Source organism: Trichogramma pretiosum, unplaced genomic scaffold, assembly GCF_000599845.2.
Source record: "Trichogramma pretiosum strain Unisexual culture from Peru unplaced genomic scaffold, Tpre_2.0 scaffold3, whole genome shotgun sequence".
In the NCBI taxonomy this organism is placed as follows: Eukaryota; Metazoa; Arthropoda; class Insecta; order Hymenoptera; family Trichogrammatidae; genus Trichogramma; species Trichogramma pretiosum.
Window position 1 is genome coordinate 3,861,846 of NW_019641698.1, and position 17,008 is coordinate 3,878,853.

The 17,008-nt window shown below is 44.6% G+C and overlaps 2 protein-coding genes across 2 annotated transcripts in view; one reads left to right on the forward strand and one right to left on the reverse strand.

Annotated features, from left to right (window-relative positions):
- The window catches only part of LOC111694384 (uncharacterized protein C6orf132 homolog), a 28,410-nt gene extending 14,333 nt beyond the window's left edge, over positions 1-14,077 (forward strand). Inside the window, exon 2 of the mRNA XM_023462344.1 lies at positions 9,803-14,077. Coding sequence (XP_023318112.1) covers positions 9,803-13,114 — 3,312 coding nt within the window. The 3' untranslated portion in view covers positions 13,115-14,077. The remainder of the gene's footprint in view (positions 1-9,802) is intronic.
- LOC106650956 (N-alpha-acetyltransferase 15, NatA auxiliary subunit) overlaps positions 1-17,008 on the reverse strand; it is a 53,683-nt gene that overhangs the window by 36,221 nt on the left and 454 nt on the right. The window contains exons 2-8 of the mRNA XM_014369257.2: positions 16,548-16,895; positions 16,327-16,461; positions 16,088-16,232; positions 15,481-15,738; positions 15,089-15,399; positions 14,420-14,701; positions 14,085-14,298 (exon numbers count right to left, since the gene is read on the reverse strand). Of these exons, the coding sequence (XP_014224743.1) occupies positions 14,085-14,298; positions 14,420-14,701; positions 15,089-15,399; positions 15,481-15,738; positions 16,088-16,232; positions 16,327-16,461; positions 16,548-16,895 (1,693 nt within the window). The remainder of the gene's footprint in view (positions 1-14,084; positions 14,299-14,419; positions 14,702-15,088; positions 15,400-15,480; positions 15,739-16,087; positions 16,233-16,326; positions 16,462-16,547; positions 16,896-17,008) is intronic.

Below are 17,008 nucleotides of genomic sequence, written 5' to 3' on the forward strand. Positions count from 1 at the left end.
TAGAGCTCGGGGGCCCCCGACTACTGCAGCACAGCACATATACTCGCCGCGGCTCATGCACCGGGATGCATAAATGGTAGCGCTTGATTTTCACAGTATAATACGTCTGTGTACGTATATACATGTGCATTTGTGCATGTGCGAGTATGCCTATGTATGTATAATGTATGGGGGCGGTGGCAGTGGCGGACGGTGAAATTGCTCCGTGAGCCGCTGCTGCTGCTGCTGCAGCTACCTTTAGGAGGCCTTTACTCTCGATCTCTCGTCTTTCTCTATCTCTGACTTGGGCGTGCCTTTCACCTCTTTCATAAAACGCCACACGAGCGCACGGCGGCAACGGCGCTCGCAGCACATATAAACTGCACAAGCACACACGTACAGCCGATCTGTATTATATACACACAAAAGTACTCGGTGCAGTGTGCGGGCCAGCAGCAGCACACACGTATATAATAGTTACAGACACTGTTTACAGACTGGGCGCGCACACACACACACACACACACACACAAACAAAGAAGGTAGTAGTATAGACGTGCACCTTCGCGATCGAGCATTCGCAATGCAACGCAATGACTAAGAGCCGCAACGGCGTGTCGCGGCCGAGCGTGAGATAGCTTTGATATTACTCCCGCGCCCAAGACTAGAGCCGCTGCTGCTACTCCGCGCTCAACCAAGGCCGGATCGGTTCCTTGGCCAATTATCCGTAGCCTCGCAGATATCTCACAAACGAATGGTCGATTATATTATACGTGTGTTTATTGTGTATAAGACCAATTGGAGCAGCGAGGCAACAACGACGACCCTATACGTTATACCGTACGCGCTACTGTGGGAAAAAACAATTCAGAAACGCCGACGCTATCTGCTGATTCGTAGATTTTCAGAGATCAGTCTCAAATCGTCTCGTGTGTGTATAACGATCCAGGCTGCTCGTTGTCGCGCGCGCGGCGCATTTTTAACGAGAAAGCTCGCGCGCTAGCTCGCGATACGACGACAAGTGGCGGCGTCGTTCTCTCTACCTTTGTTTCGCTTCGAATTAATGAAAGCAAAAAAAATATGGCGCGCCACAGACGACATGTGCTGCTGCTGCTGCACGTGCAGTTGTCGTAAGCTGCTCGGCACACTTATCCTGTCCCGAGTCGTACACACGCACTTAATTAGAATAATGACCCGCAGCTCGCTAGCGTCTTATATACTAGCTGCGAGCTTTATAAAGTGCAGAGTCGCGATTTCGCTTGATTTGCCATTTCTCGTCGCATACATTATGCACATACCCTTGTCTAATTGGAGAAATTTCATCGAAGAAATTATACTAATCAAGATGAAATTCTCGCTTAATACCTTTATATATATCGTCCTCAGCACTCCGCGGCGTGCAATCACTCAGGCGAAAGACTGCTGCATGATATATGTATCAAACTGCTCCATATAGTTATACGGCTGATTTCTGTAAGACGTTAACGATCCGTCCTACGGCTCGAACTACTCGAAATCAGTCAAGTTTGACGCTGCGAAACGTAGACGTCGTGCGGTTACGTATTGGATCCGTATATATATATAAGCACGAAATCAGTCTGAAGCTATATTACTTCGACTGACGCTGGTAGGACTCTCGGTCAGACGTCGCGCACAGGATCGTGGTCAAGGCGAGAGAGAGAGAGAGAGAGAGAGAGAGAGAGAGAGAGAGAGAGAGAGAGAGAGCCCCGTTCTAATTATTGCGGAAACACTGGCGACGGGAAGGGGTCAAGCACTGGGCGAATCTTTTCAGCGCGATATCGACCGCTGCCGCGCGGTCCAATTACTATACACTGAGACTGATGGGGCAAAACTTATCCGTCGTTGCGGCCAGAGATTTTGACACGTTGACGGACGGACGTAAATAGCTACTATTCGTGCGCCAAACTCGATGACCTTTTTCGACTGATCCTTGTAGCCGCCTACCTTCTTGCGAAAGTAATATGCAGGCGTTTGCGACTGCAGGATCGTTGCTTTATACGAAGTGTGTATATAATTTATAACTCAGCAGCTATACCCGCTTCGAGCTTTCGATTGTAGTACGTATGAGTTGCAGGTAATTGAGCAAATTGATTAAAAATGCGATGAAAGTCCTTATCGCGTTAACTACGTGTACATGACTGTACACTATCCGTAAGAGTTGGCATTTCCATACAGTGGAACGGAATTCGCCACTGGTCTATTGCTCCGAGTAAAGTTGCCTAACGCGATTCGATCAATTTTCCTCCAAAAGTCTAAATAAATTCCTCAGAACGGCGGAACGAAGCGGAATAAAACGGTTATTGCATTCGATAATCAAACGTAATTGCCATTATTACATGTGCAACTCTCTTTCTCTTGCTGGTTTGCGTTGTCGCGGCCAATGGTCCAAATTTGCCCATTGCATCAGAGGGAGAGAGAGAGAGAACCGAAACCGGTTCAGTGCCGAGACCGGCCGAGGCAGTGGCTGCTGCTGCGTATTACGACGTATATTTACAATAATACTGTAACAAGAGCAACTGGCTCGTTCTCATGGGTCAGCGTGTGGCTGTACAAGCTTACTGAAAACTCGGCCTGCATGGCCAGCGTCTTTCAAGATCGGGTCCTTGCATTACGAGTCAAACACGCACACGTGTGCTATCGGAGAATCATGCCGAAATGGCCCCCCGTTAAATTTATTGTTGCGCAGCTCGAGCAAGAACACAAACCGGGCTGGATTTGTCCAGGACTTCGAGCCTCGGAGGTGCTAAATTTCTGTGGCGGCACAATGCGCCACCTGTTACGAAAGGCTCTTGCGCCGCCCGATATCGATGCGATACCGCACCTTGCGACAGCCATGTGAAAAACGCCTTTCCAACTTCATTCGGCGGCAAAACAGGATATTTAATGTGTGTGAATGTGTATGTATTTACTTGCCGCGTGACACATTTTTTTTACTGAACTTTGATGTCACTTGAAATTTTTCAAAAAATTGATTAAAAATTTGAAATCGACTCAAAATCTATAGTCTAGAAATTTCCAACATTTATACATTTCCGCTGAATAAAAATTCAAAGTTCACGTACGAACTTTGCTTACAAAGTTGTAAATGTAGCTTTACCGAAAATTCAAATTTTCTTTGGAATAAGATTTGCATTGAGCTTAATTTTTTCAAGGAAAACACCAAATGCATGCATTATTGCAATCGCAGTTTCGAGTGTATCAATTACGCGGTACCTCAAGGTGTTTGCGACATGCAACACGTTCTCAATGATATTTAAAATTAATACAGAAATTGTCGAGCATAAGTGTTTTACATCGTGATGAGTACTTTCTCTTTATTGTTCATTCATTTTCAAAACTTTCCATTATATTCGAGATAATTGTCAAAGTTAAAATATCAGTTTCGCTTAGAGCCGCTATTGCGAATAGACGTCGGAGTGTAGTGTGAAATAACATACGTCCCATCGCCTATACTAAAACCACAAAAACTTTTTACAGTGTGTGGTCGGAGCGCAGACCCGCAGAGTACAAGAGTATCTTTTCAATTTCTCGCTGTTTTTTCAGACAACGTTTCTATTGGCAATAGCCTGCGAGGAAACTCACGATGAAGATAAACGATGTAAGATCGCCATTAATAATGATAATAAATAATGGACGAGTTAAGGGCCAAGAGAGAGCATAGAAAAAATGTCAAGTATGGGGTACAAAGTAAAGTTCGCAAAGCCGCTGGCGATCGAACACTGCGCCCGACTTTTCCGACCACTCCGCGTTCACAGTTTATCTATAACACAAACGTATAAGCAGCTTATGGCTTGAAGAAAAAGTACATAAGTATCGAGAACTCGACTAGCCAGACTTGTCATAATCTTGCGCGCGAGCTACCGCGGGTCTCTCGGCTGCTGTGCGCGCCCGAAGCTGTAAAAAAATGAATAAAATTCAGCAGCGCCCAAGATATCTCCCGTACGTTGTATACAAACAGTCGATGCGGCTTAGCTTTTCACTCCCTTTTTCTTGCCCCGCACGAGCCTGCACGCTGCGGCCTGCGCGAAAGTAGCAAGTTGATCCGAAAGAAACAGCGAGTCGAATTGGCGACGGAACTTCCGGTTCTAAGCGCGATCTCGAGCGCAAAGTCTCGCGGCGCGCCACCGCCGCAATGCACGTTTTTTCTATCCGATCGTTCCAAAATTCCAACGATCGTCGAATCATGTAGCGCTTCAGATGGATTGAGTTGCCCCTACGGGTATGCTGCAGCACAACGTCGATACTCGATACGAGCGAAATATTTCATGGACATGTTTGGAATTTATCGGCCATTTTACGTTCGCGAATCGCTTCGAGGGCTCGATGCGAAAAAATTCAAATAGGAGTAAAGACACATTCACACATTACGTTATACCGTAACGATACTTGTGGGCGCTCTGTGTTTCTTCCGTACGCGCGCACTCAAAGTGTCCAGCTTACACAACGTTTATAATGCATTGTGTAAGAAATAAAATCAGATTGCAGAAAAATGATACGAAACGCAGTCGGGCATTAAGCATATAATATCCATCTCATTTTCCATTATGATTTTCGAGCGCGTGGACGACAAAATAATAGCTGCCGTGTTTGTTACGGAAAGCGAGTAACTACATACAGTCAGACAATCAGCTCTGTTTATTTTTCAAAGTAACGTATAGCTAAAAAAAAATTCCGACGTCTCAAGCGCCCTTCCGAGCGAATTAATAGGATCAAGGCAGAGAAGAGCGTCGAGCAGAAACGAATTCAGGCTAAAAGGTCTCAAGGTCGTTGGGTAGTCTCAAGAGTTGAGTTCGTACATCGACTCATGAATCTTGCCAGAAGAAACTAAAAGCAGAGCGAAATTAGAAAAGCACTGCGTTTCCAGGAATAGTAAAACGAATACTCGTCGTTCTCAAGAGGGTGACAATTTCGATAGGGTATTCTTACGGCACGTACTCGACAGATTCGACTGCGAGTCGTGAAGAAAGCAGAGGTAATTCAGACGACGTGGAGGGCGTGATTTGCATGCACCAGCAGTGTTACAGCCGCGTGAACTGTTGGCGCGTAAAAAAATCGAAGGGAGTAGGAAGAGAGTCGAGGAAAAGTCATTCGAAAAATATGACGGTGTTGAGCTGAAAACGTCGACGTCGTGGATGCGAGAGCCCCAGCCGCGCATAGCTGCAACGGAAATGCGGCGGTATAGTTTTAGTGGCAACGCCGCGAGCCGAGCTACGACATCTGGTGTGTATACCGAAGTGCGACGTATAGTTCCGCCCGATAACTTCAGCGAGGACGAGCTGCTCCTGGCGTTTTTCAAATATTCCGCATATTCCGTGAACTGTACGTTTAGCAGCAGTAATTCGCAAGGCTCGCGGCGCAGGGCAGAGACAAAATTTGATCAACCAGTCGGGCGCGGGGAATGCATCGGCCAAGTGGAAACGAGGTCGGCTCGTTACACTCGATCAGCCGGAAAACGAAGAAAAATCGATGCGCAAGGCATACAGAAATTGTGCTCGTCGCTGAGCCAACTCATTGATCACTTTATGAAATGAACGAAAAAGCACCGAGCTTGGATCGAACGAAGAAATCAGCGAGGCGTGATCGATGCGCACCGTGCGATGTGTTTCACCTGTATCCCGCAAATACATAGATTATATTTATATGCAAAAAACAGGGAAGACTCGTGCGAGGCCGAGGCAAAAACAAGGCGCGAAACGTCGAAGTCGTTAATATCTTCGAAGCGTGAAATATTCGAGCTTTCGAGACATTATTATGCCGCTCTTATCATCGGCACGATGGATCACCAAGGCGAGAGACACCTTAGGAACGATATAGGAGGCTTACTACGCGTCTACAACGTGAGATTTTGCTCAATTACGAAAGCGAAAAATGCAGCAGAAACCTACCTGCGTGCGTGCGCTACTGTGCACTTTCGATATTACACCTTTAGTGGTTAATTTCGCTTATTAGATCCTCGCGCCACGTCGCGCGTTGCCCAAGCCCTCGTAAATGAAGTATTATCATAATATTTTATATACTTTAGTATATAATACGCACACACACATACGTATATAATAAGGTGCGCGTGTGCATACGGAATACATGTGTGTGCACTTGCGCGCACGGCTTTGTGTAACCTTCTTTGCGCGCTTACTGGAAACCGAATCTTGCAAAGCGCGCGATCTTTATCGCGGCAAAAATTTCCTCTACTACCCGCGGCCGCGTGCACAGCTCGAGCTGCCTGAAATCAAATATTACTGTGCGAAATTCTCGCGTGCCACGGGAGAGAGAACGCACGCGTGCATGTACGTCTATAGGAATGACCGGGTGCGTACATTGTAAACCTAGCGTGTACGCCTATGTGAAATTTTTGTTACCTGACCGCGTTGCATTACAACGTCTTTATATACAATTGCATCTCGCGCGGAAGAAACATTTATATAGATTTTTCTGTACACGCATTGTTTGAGAAAATTTAAAGGGATTTTCTACTACGATTCAGAATTGTATTCGCTTTGCGCTTGGCAAAAATCACTCGAACGCAAAGTTTTGTATATTTTATTGATTTTATCGGTAATTTTTTTTCTGACTTCCGGCAAAATATTCAATCAGAAAGCACTTAGTTAACGAAACATGCAATTTTGTCTCGTATAGCTATTAACTTATTTGTTTTTTTTTTTGTTTGGCTATCTCGAACCAGGTCAAATTTTTCAGATAAAAAAATTAAATAAATCAACATGAAATATAAATTGATACAGGTCGAAACTTATTTTCATTTGACATTAAATTACAAACTTTTTTAAAATTATTTAATTTCATGTTAGATTAAAAATTTTTCAGAGTGTTCACTTCAATTAATGAATATATTTTGGAAATGTTTTAAATTTAACATAATAGATAAAAAGTAAGAGGGAAAATTAATTACTGCGTGTACTTGACTCGAACTAAAAGAATTAATTTTCCATTGCTTTCCTCAGCAAGATAAGACAAGGGTAGAGCGTTTTTTATTCTAAGGAAAATATTACCCGGAGTAATTTAGCGACAGCTGCCTGTTGAATAATGCACGGCAAATTTTTTATAGCTTTATTGTATGGCGCAGAAATTGGTGCTGGGCAAATAGCAATAACGGAAAATGACTGGAAAATCTCGCTCGAGTGCATTATTAGATGCAATCAAAGTGATTTTCAGTTAGATCAGAATCGCTGTTGGGGGGGCAGAGCGTAGTACGCGCGTCGAAACGGTCAAACAACTGCTCGCTCATATAATGTCAAAAAGCGACAGCAGCCATTCGGCTTGGCGGCAGCAGCAGCGGTCCGCCCGACAAAACCAGCTCTAATAAATAATTAGTTTGATTGCCATGGATGAAGCGATTGCAAAATTTATCCAGTCCATGTAACCTGCTTTAAGTCAGTATGCGTATGTGTATGTATGCAGTATACTTTCTGTGAACGCCAAGCCAAGTTACTTGGATATTCGTATGTTAACGAAGCTTTTACTGCTCCACATGGCCGCCCGCTGCTGGATATACACAATGGCACATAATGTATAATTCTCTCTTTTATATATACATAAGTGTATATAATATTGTGGTTGCTTTTCCTACAATATAGCGTCGAGCGTATTATATAATAATGAGATTGGTATTGCGCGCGCGGCGCACACGAAACACTACGCCCCAGAGAGCGTGGGTCCTTCTATGTTTTCAATCGGCCGAGGCTTGCGACAATTATAAAATATGCCATTAAATATATCGTCGAAATCGGTGATCTGGCTCACCGTAAAACGTGACTCCGGTGCGCGGCTACTGCCGCCGGTATACACATACATATAGCTACGTATACGAGGACAAAGGCCGCTCAACGGGAGAGTCGTCACGCTCGGCTACTCGACGAGGCAGCAGCAGCAGCTCAGGCACGTACTACATGGCCAGCATCCAAATGAATTCATATCACAGTACAGCGAGGATATTTGTCCCTGCTGCCTGCAGAGCGAAAGCTCCGTCCTAACTTCCGGCTCGCTCGAGCCCTCTATATAGGCGTTCACTTAGACGCTGTTACCGCTGCTGGCACGGACACGTCCTCTCGTCGTCTTTCTTATTTCGAAGTGAGTTGCTGCCGCTGCCTCGAGGTCGAACTCGACTCGATCGTTAACTTGCTGACCCGCGAACGTTTGTCGTCTCAACAAGGGCCACGGTACATATAAGCCAGGAAGCCGAGAAATAGAGTGGAGATGAAAAAATACGACTAAAAGCGCGTGAACGATAATACTGCATAAAATGGACTCTGAGAATGCATCGAGTCTTTGCGACTAATAACTTTATGATAAAAAAGACTTAATGAATACGAGCGCTTCCATCGAGCAGATGCAAGGCTCGTTCGTGACGTGTACGTATCGCGCAACGGTATTAAATCACTGCGAGTATCTATTTCAGCTTACTATATTTATTATAGCATAGACAAATCACAAAGCTTCCTCTGGGAGGAAGCTAAATACTGCTTCTGCATAGAAAACGTTTGGAGTTGTATCTTGACACACGAGTTCCTGCTAATCGTATGCATGAAAATCACTATTCGAAAAAAGAATCGATGCAAGCTTGACCGTGGGTTGATTCGAACTGGTTAAAATTATTTATCGCTACCCAGCTATCTTTACAAGCAGCTTTTCTTCTCGCTTTTTTTTCTGTCCGAGTGCATGCAGACCTTATCCCTCTTATCGTAATCCCCGGAAAAATAACTTGACAAATTCGACTATTTTCAGAAAATGAACGCGCGTTGCGAATATCGAATTTGCACATTTTCGCCCCGACCCACGCGCGGCGATATGCTGCAAATCGGATTGTCAAGCACAATCCTGCTACGAGACGATTTCCAAAGAGCACAAGTCGGCTAGCTAGCCGGATCAGACTGCAACTCGCACACCTATATATATACAATGTATATTATACATAGGCGTGTATCCGACCTACGTTTCCGCATCTCCGGCTGTATACGAGTATATACAGCGCCAAGCGCGCGTTATATTCTAGACTCGCACAGAGCCATTATTCTCGCTGCTTCCTTCGCCGAGATCTCTAAACAGGCGCATGCATAAACTACTCGAAGATTTATTAGCCGACGAGTAGGCTTGACGCTATAGCTCCACTGTGTTTCCAGAAGCTGCGTCGTTTTTTCCCAAAACTAAAAGCCAGACACACGCAGAGGTAAATTTCCCAGCTAAGTATATTGCATACACACGTGGCATTAAAAAAGTTCACAATATACTTGTTGCATATAATACGCGGAGAGTCCCCGGGCAATTCCGTTTTTACGCGCCGATAACGACCTCGGCTTTTGCGCCGCGCGTAGCTACAGCTCTCCGCCCGGCCGGTGTCTCACACGTTATTTTCTTTTTACGAGCGGCCAACTTCAAAACCACAAAAGCGCTATTCGGAAAATAATGAATTTATGGTTCGTTCGGTTCAAGACGCAAGGCAATGCATGTGTAGAGGGAGAGAAAGAGGCAAACGCCCAGCACACGCTGCTGCGAGAAAACCGCGCTGCGCACGTACGTTAATTTATATAAATTTGAGACAGCAAATCGTTATATATTATCTAGGCAAAACGTAACGATGAAGCAATCCTGAAAGCCTTTGCAAAAGTATTTTGCGGTCGACGGATTTTTCAAATCTTTTCTGTGGCCTTTCCTTGCCATGCGGCACAAATTACACTTATAGTAGGCCTGCAAGAATAATATGATCTTCGGATTTCGTACTTTCATTTATGAAAAGATACTATTTCGATATTTATCCTACTCGTATCTGACTAAGCGACATATTTATTTTCAGATGGAAAGACGAACGGCAAAAGTCGGAATGATGGCGCTCTTGGTGCTGGTGCACTGCGTGTCACTACTGGCTCTCGACAGGAGCGAGAGCCGGGCCCTGTACAGCGAAAGTCGTACACCTAGTCAACAGCAGCAGCAGCAGCAACAACAGCACCAACAACAACAAAGGTTACGACTCTCAAGAAAGCTTAACAGTAAGCACAACGAAGTGTCGGTGGCAGCTGCCGAACCCAACAAAAAGACATCCCACGTATTGTCGGGTGGGCATTTGCGATCCGAAGTTTCGACTACTACTACTACTACTACTACTACTAGCGAATTACCGCCCAGTCAAAACGACACAAGCCTCGACGACGACGGTTTGTTGCTGTCCTCGGCGAGCGAGCTCGGTCCCGGTCAGGTTTCTACCAGCGTCACCAGCAGCACCAGCAGCACCGACGACGAGGACAAAAAGACCCTGTCGCAGCAGGTGAAGGAGGGCAAATACGGCCTCATACAGAACGAGATCTTCTCCGAGCCCCCGAAGCGGCCGGGAATCATCAGCTACGCGTCGAATCCCGAGGTGCCTCGCGACACCGCGGAAAATCTCGGCGGCCTCGACAAGGATGAGATCTGGCTGGCCGAGAATCACGTGCTCGTGCTCAAAGGTGGCGGTCTGCCCGAGGACCACGCGGACGACGGCGAGGAGCCCGTAGACGGAGTGCCCAGCTGGCCACCGATCGACGACTACGAGGCACCGCGGCGCCAAGTCAAGATTCCGGCGCATCCGCGCGTCCCGCCGCCTTTCCCGGTGCAGCTGACCGACGGCGGTCCGGTGCAGTTGTTTGCGGCCAACGGCAGCAGCATCATCGACAACAACGCGAGCATCTCCATCGAGCTGCTGCCCGACAGTTTTCGTGGATTCCTGCCCGGCGAGGGGCCATACTTTCCGCAGCTGAACAGCAGCGAGTCGCCGCCTCTGGACCAGCAGGCTCAAGCCAAACGGCCAAAGGCCGAATTTTACCCGGCCCTACCTCCGGGCGCCGTCGTAGTTCCACCGCCACCGGCCAATCAGAGCGACTACGATGACGAGGACCAGTCGATTTACTATCCACCGCCTTACAGCTTCGTTTATCATCAGGATAATTCTACGGACATACCACCGGGGCCTTTGGTTCCTGGTATTATTTTACCGCCTCCGCCTGACTTTTTCTCCGTCCTGGAAGATGACGAGTCCGCGGAAAAAGAAAAACTTGCGAAGGCGAAGAAGCTGCGAGACGATACGATCTCTGTTTTTCTTCCCAGTGTGGCTAGCCAGTCGAATCAATTAGGCTCCAGCGGTGCACAGCCAAGCCCGTCCTCGCGTAAGCCTAGCAAGACTTACAAAACACCGGCGGGTGCCACGTACGCCTCTAAAACGTACGGACGTTCGAAATTCAAGAGCACGACGTACACGCCAAAAGCTAGCTACATCGAAGTCACGACAAGTACTCCGCCGTCGATCGAATCCAGCAGCCCCGATCCGCTGAGCAGTAATCAAGTTTTCGAAAGTAGCAGCGAAAAAGCCCCTTGGCTCTACACCAGCTCCGAGAAGACGACTTGGTTCGAGACGAGCACGGAGAAGCCGAGGTGGCGCAGCGAGGCCAGCCCGTCGAAGAACACCTGGTACGGTAGCTCGAAGCAACCGAGCTGGTTCGAGCCGAGCACAGCCAAGCCACCGGCGACGTGGCATCAGGCCAGTAGCACGGAGAAGAGGCCATCGTGGAGAACGCGCAACAAGGAGAAATCCAATTGGTTCAAAACGAGCACGGAAAAGGCGCCGTGGCGCGTGAGCAGTGCCCCCGTGCCGCTGGTGAGCTTCTTCGCCTCGACGACGCCCAACTCGGTGGAGCAGGCGGTCGAGTCGACGCCGACCCCGCTGCAGAGCGTCTTGACGACCGAGCAACCCCCGCAGACTTATCCGAGTCAAGCGTCTTACTACTTTTACGAGGAGGCCGGCGATGCCCTGTCGAGCACACCGGCGCCGCTGCTCTACTTCGGCGGAGTCAGTGCCGAGCCGCCGGCTTACTACAAGCTCGAGACCGACGACAAACGCGAGTACTACGACGTCGAACTCGTAACCCAAGCGGCTCCTGCCAAGTCGACGCTGAAGGCCGCCACACCTAGCCCGACGGTAACGACGACGAGCACGACGACGACGACTACTCCGAGTCCGCTGGCCTCGTACCAGAGCTCGGTGCAATCGCAGTCGAGGCCGCGACTCTTGCCGAGCGAGCCGATCTACTATCGACCGGTGCCGACGCGCTCTCAACCGAAGCTCACCTACTTCGCCACGACGCCCAAGAGCAAGATTCACTACTACAAGGCCAGCACGGGCAGCAGCAGCAAGTCCAAGCCCATCTACCAGTACAGCTTCGAGGCGAGCAACTACGCGCGACCGTCGAGCTTGCGACTGGGACCGGAGCCGCCCCCTCAGCAGCAGCTCGAGCCGCGCCAGGTGCCTCGACGGCCGAAGGAGCTGCCCTCGCCGACTCTGTTCGCCGCCAAGCACTTCGGCGAGACGATAGCGGCGCAGACGCCCCTCAGACAGTCCGTGTCGGCGGCCAATTACGGACCGAGCTACAACGCGCTTCGCAGCATCAGGCCCAACTCGCTGCTGGGATCGAGCACGGTGGCGCCTCCGCTTCGGGACACGACGCTGGCGGCTCATCAGCAGTACTTCACCAAGCAGGACGAGCTGCTGCTCGACGACGTCACCAAGGAGTACTTTACGGTGTTCGGCAAGAAGCTGCCGGCGAGCACGACGCCCATCTACGGCAAATCCAGCGTCACCGAGCGACCGACTTACGCGACTCCGGCCCCGGCCAATGGACATCGAGCCGCCAACGTCAAGGTTCATTACGGCGATCACACGCCCGGGCCGTCGCTCGTCGACGACATACTCGTCAACTTCAAGCAGCCGCTGCCGTCCCTCGAGCCTCAGGCCGAGTTCGTTCCGCTGCTCGGCGCCGATCCCGATTCCGGGAGTTTCCGACCGCGACCGCGTCAGCAGCAGTCGCAACAGCAACAGCAACAGCAGCTGCAGCAGCAACAACAGCAACTACGTCAACAGCATCACTTGGACTACGGTCAAGCGCGAACTGCGCCCGATCACGTCGAGAATCACGTCGAGCGACCCAACTCTTACTTCGCCTACCGATTACCCGGAGACGGTGGCCATTTCTATTTCCTCACGCCACAGGCCATCGGACCGAGCTCTAGGGAGGATCCTTATCACTTTTTCGCGCGACCAGGTAGACTGCTGCGGCGTCGACGACGACCCGACTCCACGTAAGCTGTTGCCGACGATGCCGATTGCGTCGCGCACCTTATATACAACTTGCCTCCATGTACTACGAATAAAACTACTCTTATTTGTTTGCGCCAAATACTTCGGGCTGACTAATCGTTTGAGCGATAATTTTTTCGATTATTTTCTCGTTGAGAAAGAGCTGCATCTGCCTGAAAATTCGCAAATGTCCATACCCCTGTGTTCGATCGAAATTGCGTCCCATTATCGGCGATAAGTACCAAAGACGTTCAAATTGCTCGAGTGTACGGTGTATGCAAAATAATGCAGATAGCTATTCGAGGCAAAACTCGGATGCCATATATATTAAAAAAAAAATATATTAAAGCTTAGAAAGAGCTTTTGATGCGAGCGTGCGTACCTATGTTTTCACTGCGTGCATATTAGTAACAATGCGGTGATCTGATTCATTTCTTTGTACATAAGATGTAAAACACGTCAATTGACTAAAATATAATTACTACCTAGTTTTAAACATTATATTTAATTATTTTTACGAAAAAATATTTCCTGTTATTTGCGCCTATTGTCTGTGATTATTGATTGAAGTGTATATAATAAAGTATCGATAATTAATCACATTTAGGTTTCCAAACTTTTTAGGAGTCGATTTGGTTAAAGTGCTTCGTAAAGTGTTATTTACTAGTTAATGCTAAATACAATGTTATTACGAGATCGATCGAGAGACAGTATGAACACTTAATCAAAATCAAGTTTAATAGCGTTCTACATGAATCACACATTGATCGATGATATATATAAGATTAAAATTGCGATTTTCTGAAGGATGTTGTGAACACAAATGTATAAGATTTTTTTATGTTTAACTTTGAAATTCAAAATATGTAAATCAGAATGCTGAGTTTGTGTTTGAATATTCCAATTATAGCGTGGTACCAAGTTGGTTATCAATATCAATATAAATTAAGTAATAAACAAAGTGTTAATAACTCACCAGTGTCAATTTCTTGAGTTTGTGTGGGATCTGGTAATGGATGATCATGTAGTCTTATATAAACTTCTATTGCACACTTCGCGGCTTTGAAGTAAAACGGATGTGACCGTAGAACGTCTTCTAGCCTTAGAAGACCAACGTAAGAACGCAAAGTCATTTTGCGCATACAGTAAGTATGGAAGTCAAATTGATCCTCGATGATTTCCGAAAAATGCTGGAATGAATTTGATATTAATTATAATGTAGAGCATTAATTAAATATATTACCTGAATAATAATCGATCAAGTTTGTTATTGAAATTATTGTCAAAAGTAATATACAAAATTTAACTTACCCTATCAACTTCATGGCATTTTTTCAATGCTTCGCCATATTTTCCCAAGCGTTTATAAGCATAAGCAGCTTCTGTTTGAATCCACATGCATTGCATTTCGTTCAAATTTTCCATTGCTTGTACTCCCTCCCTTGTAAATTTGCTACAAGTTTCCTCTGCTTCCTTGATCAAGTTGGCTCTGAGCATGTATTTGGCACACTTTGAATTAATATAACGATCAGCAGTGTCCAATCCCTGGGCTTCATCTAACCATTTATATGCTTCTTGCACATCGCCACCATGCTAAAATAAAACATTTATTATTGGCAACCCGTTATGATTCTTTTTTTATGTAATAAGTAGTCTAAGTAATAAAAAATTATACTTTTTACAATACACATGAAAAGGCGACTGATTTGTAAAGTTGCTTAATAATTAATAAAGCGAATTTTTAAATATTCGTTATAATATTTATGACCGGCAAAAATGCTGTATCAACTAATAATAAGTAAAATGAAATAAAATTGTCACTAGTCATGAATTGCAATTGGATATAGTTAATATGAAAGCTTTTTAATTTGCTATAAAAGCGTCATCAAAAAATATTATTATATGATACAGTACCAAGATCAAATTTCAATAGTTACATTTAATCATATTATGAATTATAATTAGTAGAAGAATGGTTACCTTATAAATGCGTCCTTTAGTGACGAATAATTCTATTAATGTTGGAGTGTGATATATAGCTACATCTATTTCGTCAAGAGCTTTTTGTGTAAGCCCTAAATAATCATAGTGTTGAGCAAGGAAATAGTAAGTCCACAATAGAGCTGACGCAGGCTCTCTGGGCTTATCTTTGTCTTCATCGCTAAAGTGGTCATGGGCTTTTAATGCGTCTTTGTACCCTAACACTAATGATTCTATAATATTGACTTTTTCTTGATCCTTGTACAAAGAACGAAGATCAACAAATAAGGGTGGTACTCCTTTATGAAGTCCTACAATAAAAACATATTTATTTCATTAACTGAATTCATCATTAACTTAAATTTAATTTTAAGGAAGGATTATGAAAATACCTTTGCGTAAATAACGATCAACCAATTGCTTGAATTTGTCTCCAGTAGCATAGTTTAATTGCAATCTTTTTGGAGCTAAAGCTCTAGGATATTCATGTTCATAATGCTCTAACATTGCCAATGTATCTTCTGGTGTTGTATGCATTTCTGCTTCAGCTAATTTCATGTAATACATCTTGTTCTCAGGATTTATGTGAAGTAATTGTTCATAAACCTTGCTGGCTTCAGCATATTGAGCTAATTCAAGTCTTAATTTACCTGAAAAAAAAAAAAACAAATTTTAATGAATTGTAATAAAAACCATTTAAAAGTAAAAGATTTTATAACTAATTAATATATAAATTTGTTTTTTTTTTTTTATTAACAGAATCTAATTTAATCCCTTAATGTAAAACCTTGCTAAATTGAAAAAAATTGAATTCTTCCAAGTAATAATAACTTTGAATAAATTTTAGATCCATTTTGATTACACTAATAGTATTAATGATAATTCATTATATCTTTGATTACTATTTAAATTTAAACTATTTATTAATGTGGAAAGATTTATTTGAGTAAATTAATAAATTGCTTACAAATAATTTAATATTGAATTATAAATAATTACCGTATGTTTCTTTGACGGTGATCTTGTCACATATTTTATCAATATTTTCGTCAAGGTGTTTTAAGGCTTGTTCACTATCTCCAGATTCTTGAATAAGCATATTTTGATAAAGCAAAAGTTCACTATGTTCATAATCGTAGAATACCTGTAATAATCATATAGTTGTTTAGAAATGTAATTAAATAAACATTATTAAAGATCAAAATAACTAGTAGCCTTATGTAATATAGTTCATTTACCATTGGAGAATCTCTGAATGTATCCAATATTTTCAAAGCCATTTCATGATCTTTCAAAAGATGATACGAAATTGCAAATCCTATCCAAGATGCTCTTTGGGTTGGTCGCAACATGAACAAATGATAACGAGTATCCTAACAGAAAATTAACCTCAATTAAATACATTTTAAAAATAAATTAAATTTCAAGATTTGTAATAATGAATGAAAATGGAGACAACCTTGTAGCCTTCAAGATCTCGCATTTGGATTTGTAGTAATGACAGATCTCTAAGAATCTGAATGTTATCTTTATCCCATTTGAGAGCATTGCGGTAACATTTGATAGCTTCATCATACTTTTTATCAGATCTTTGCAAAAGCCCATAGACATGCCAGCATACATGGGATTGCAAGTCATTTCTAAGTCCTCTGCGAACATGTTCATAAGCCTCTTCTTTGCGTCCTAAGCAATTGAGAGTGAGACCTTTCATCGCTAAAGTCTCCCCATGTTCACAGTACTTTGGGTTTGACAGGATTTGCTTGGCAAATTTGAGTCCATTTTTGTACTGTTTGTGCTCATAACATTTCTGTAAAATAAATTAGTAGTTATGCATTATAGTTAAAAACTTTTGGACATTGTAAAAATTTGAGATTTGGATTCTTTAACAATGTTTACATTCTGTTTGATTTAAGGGTTATA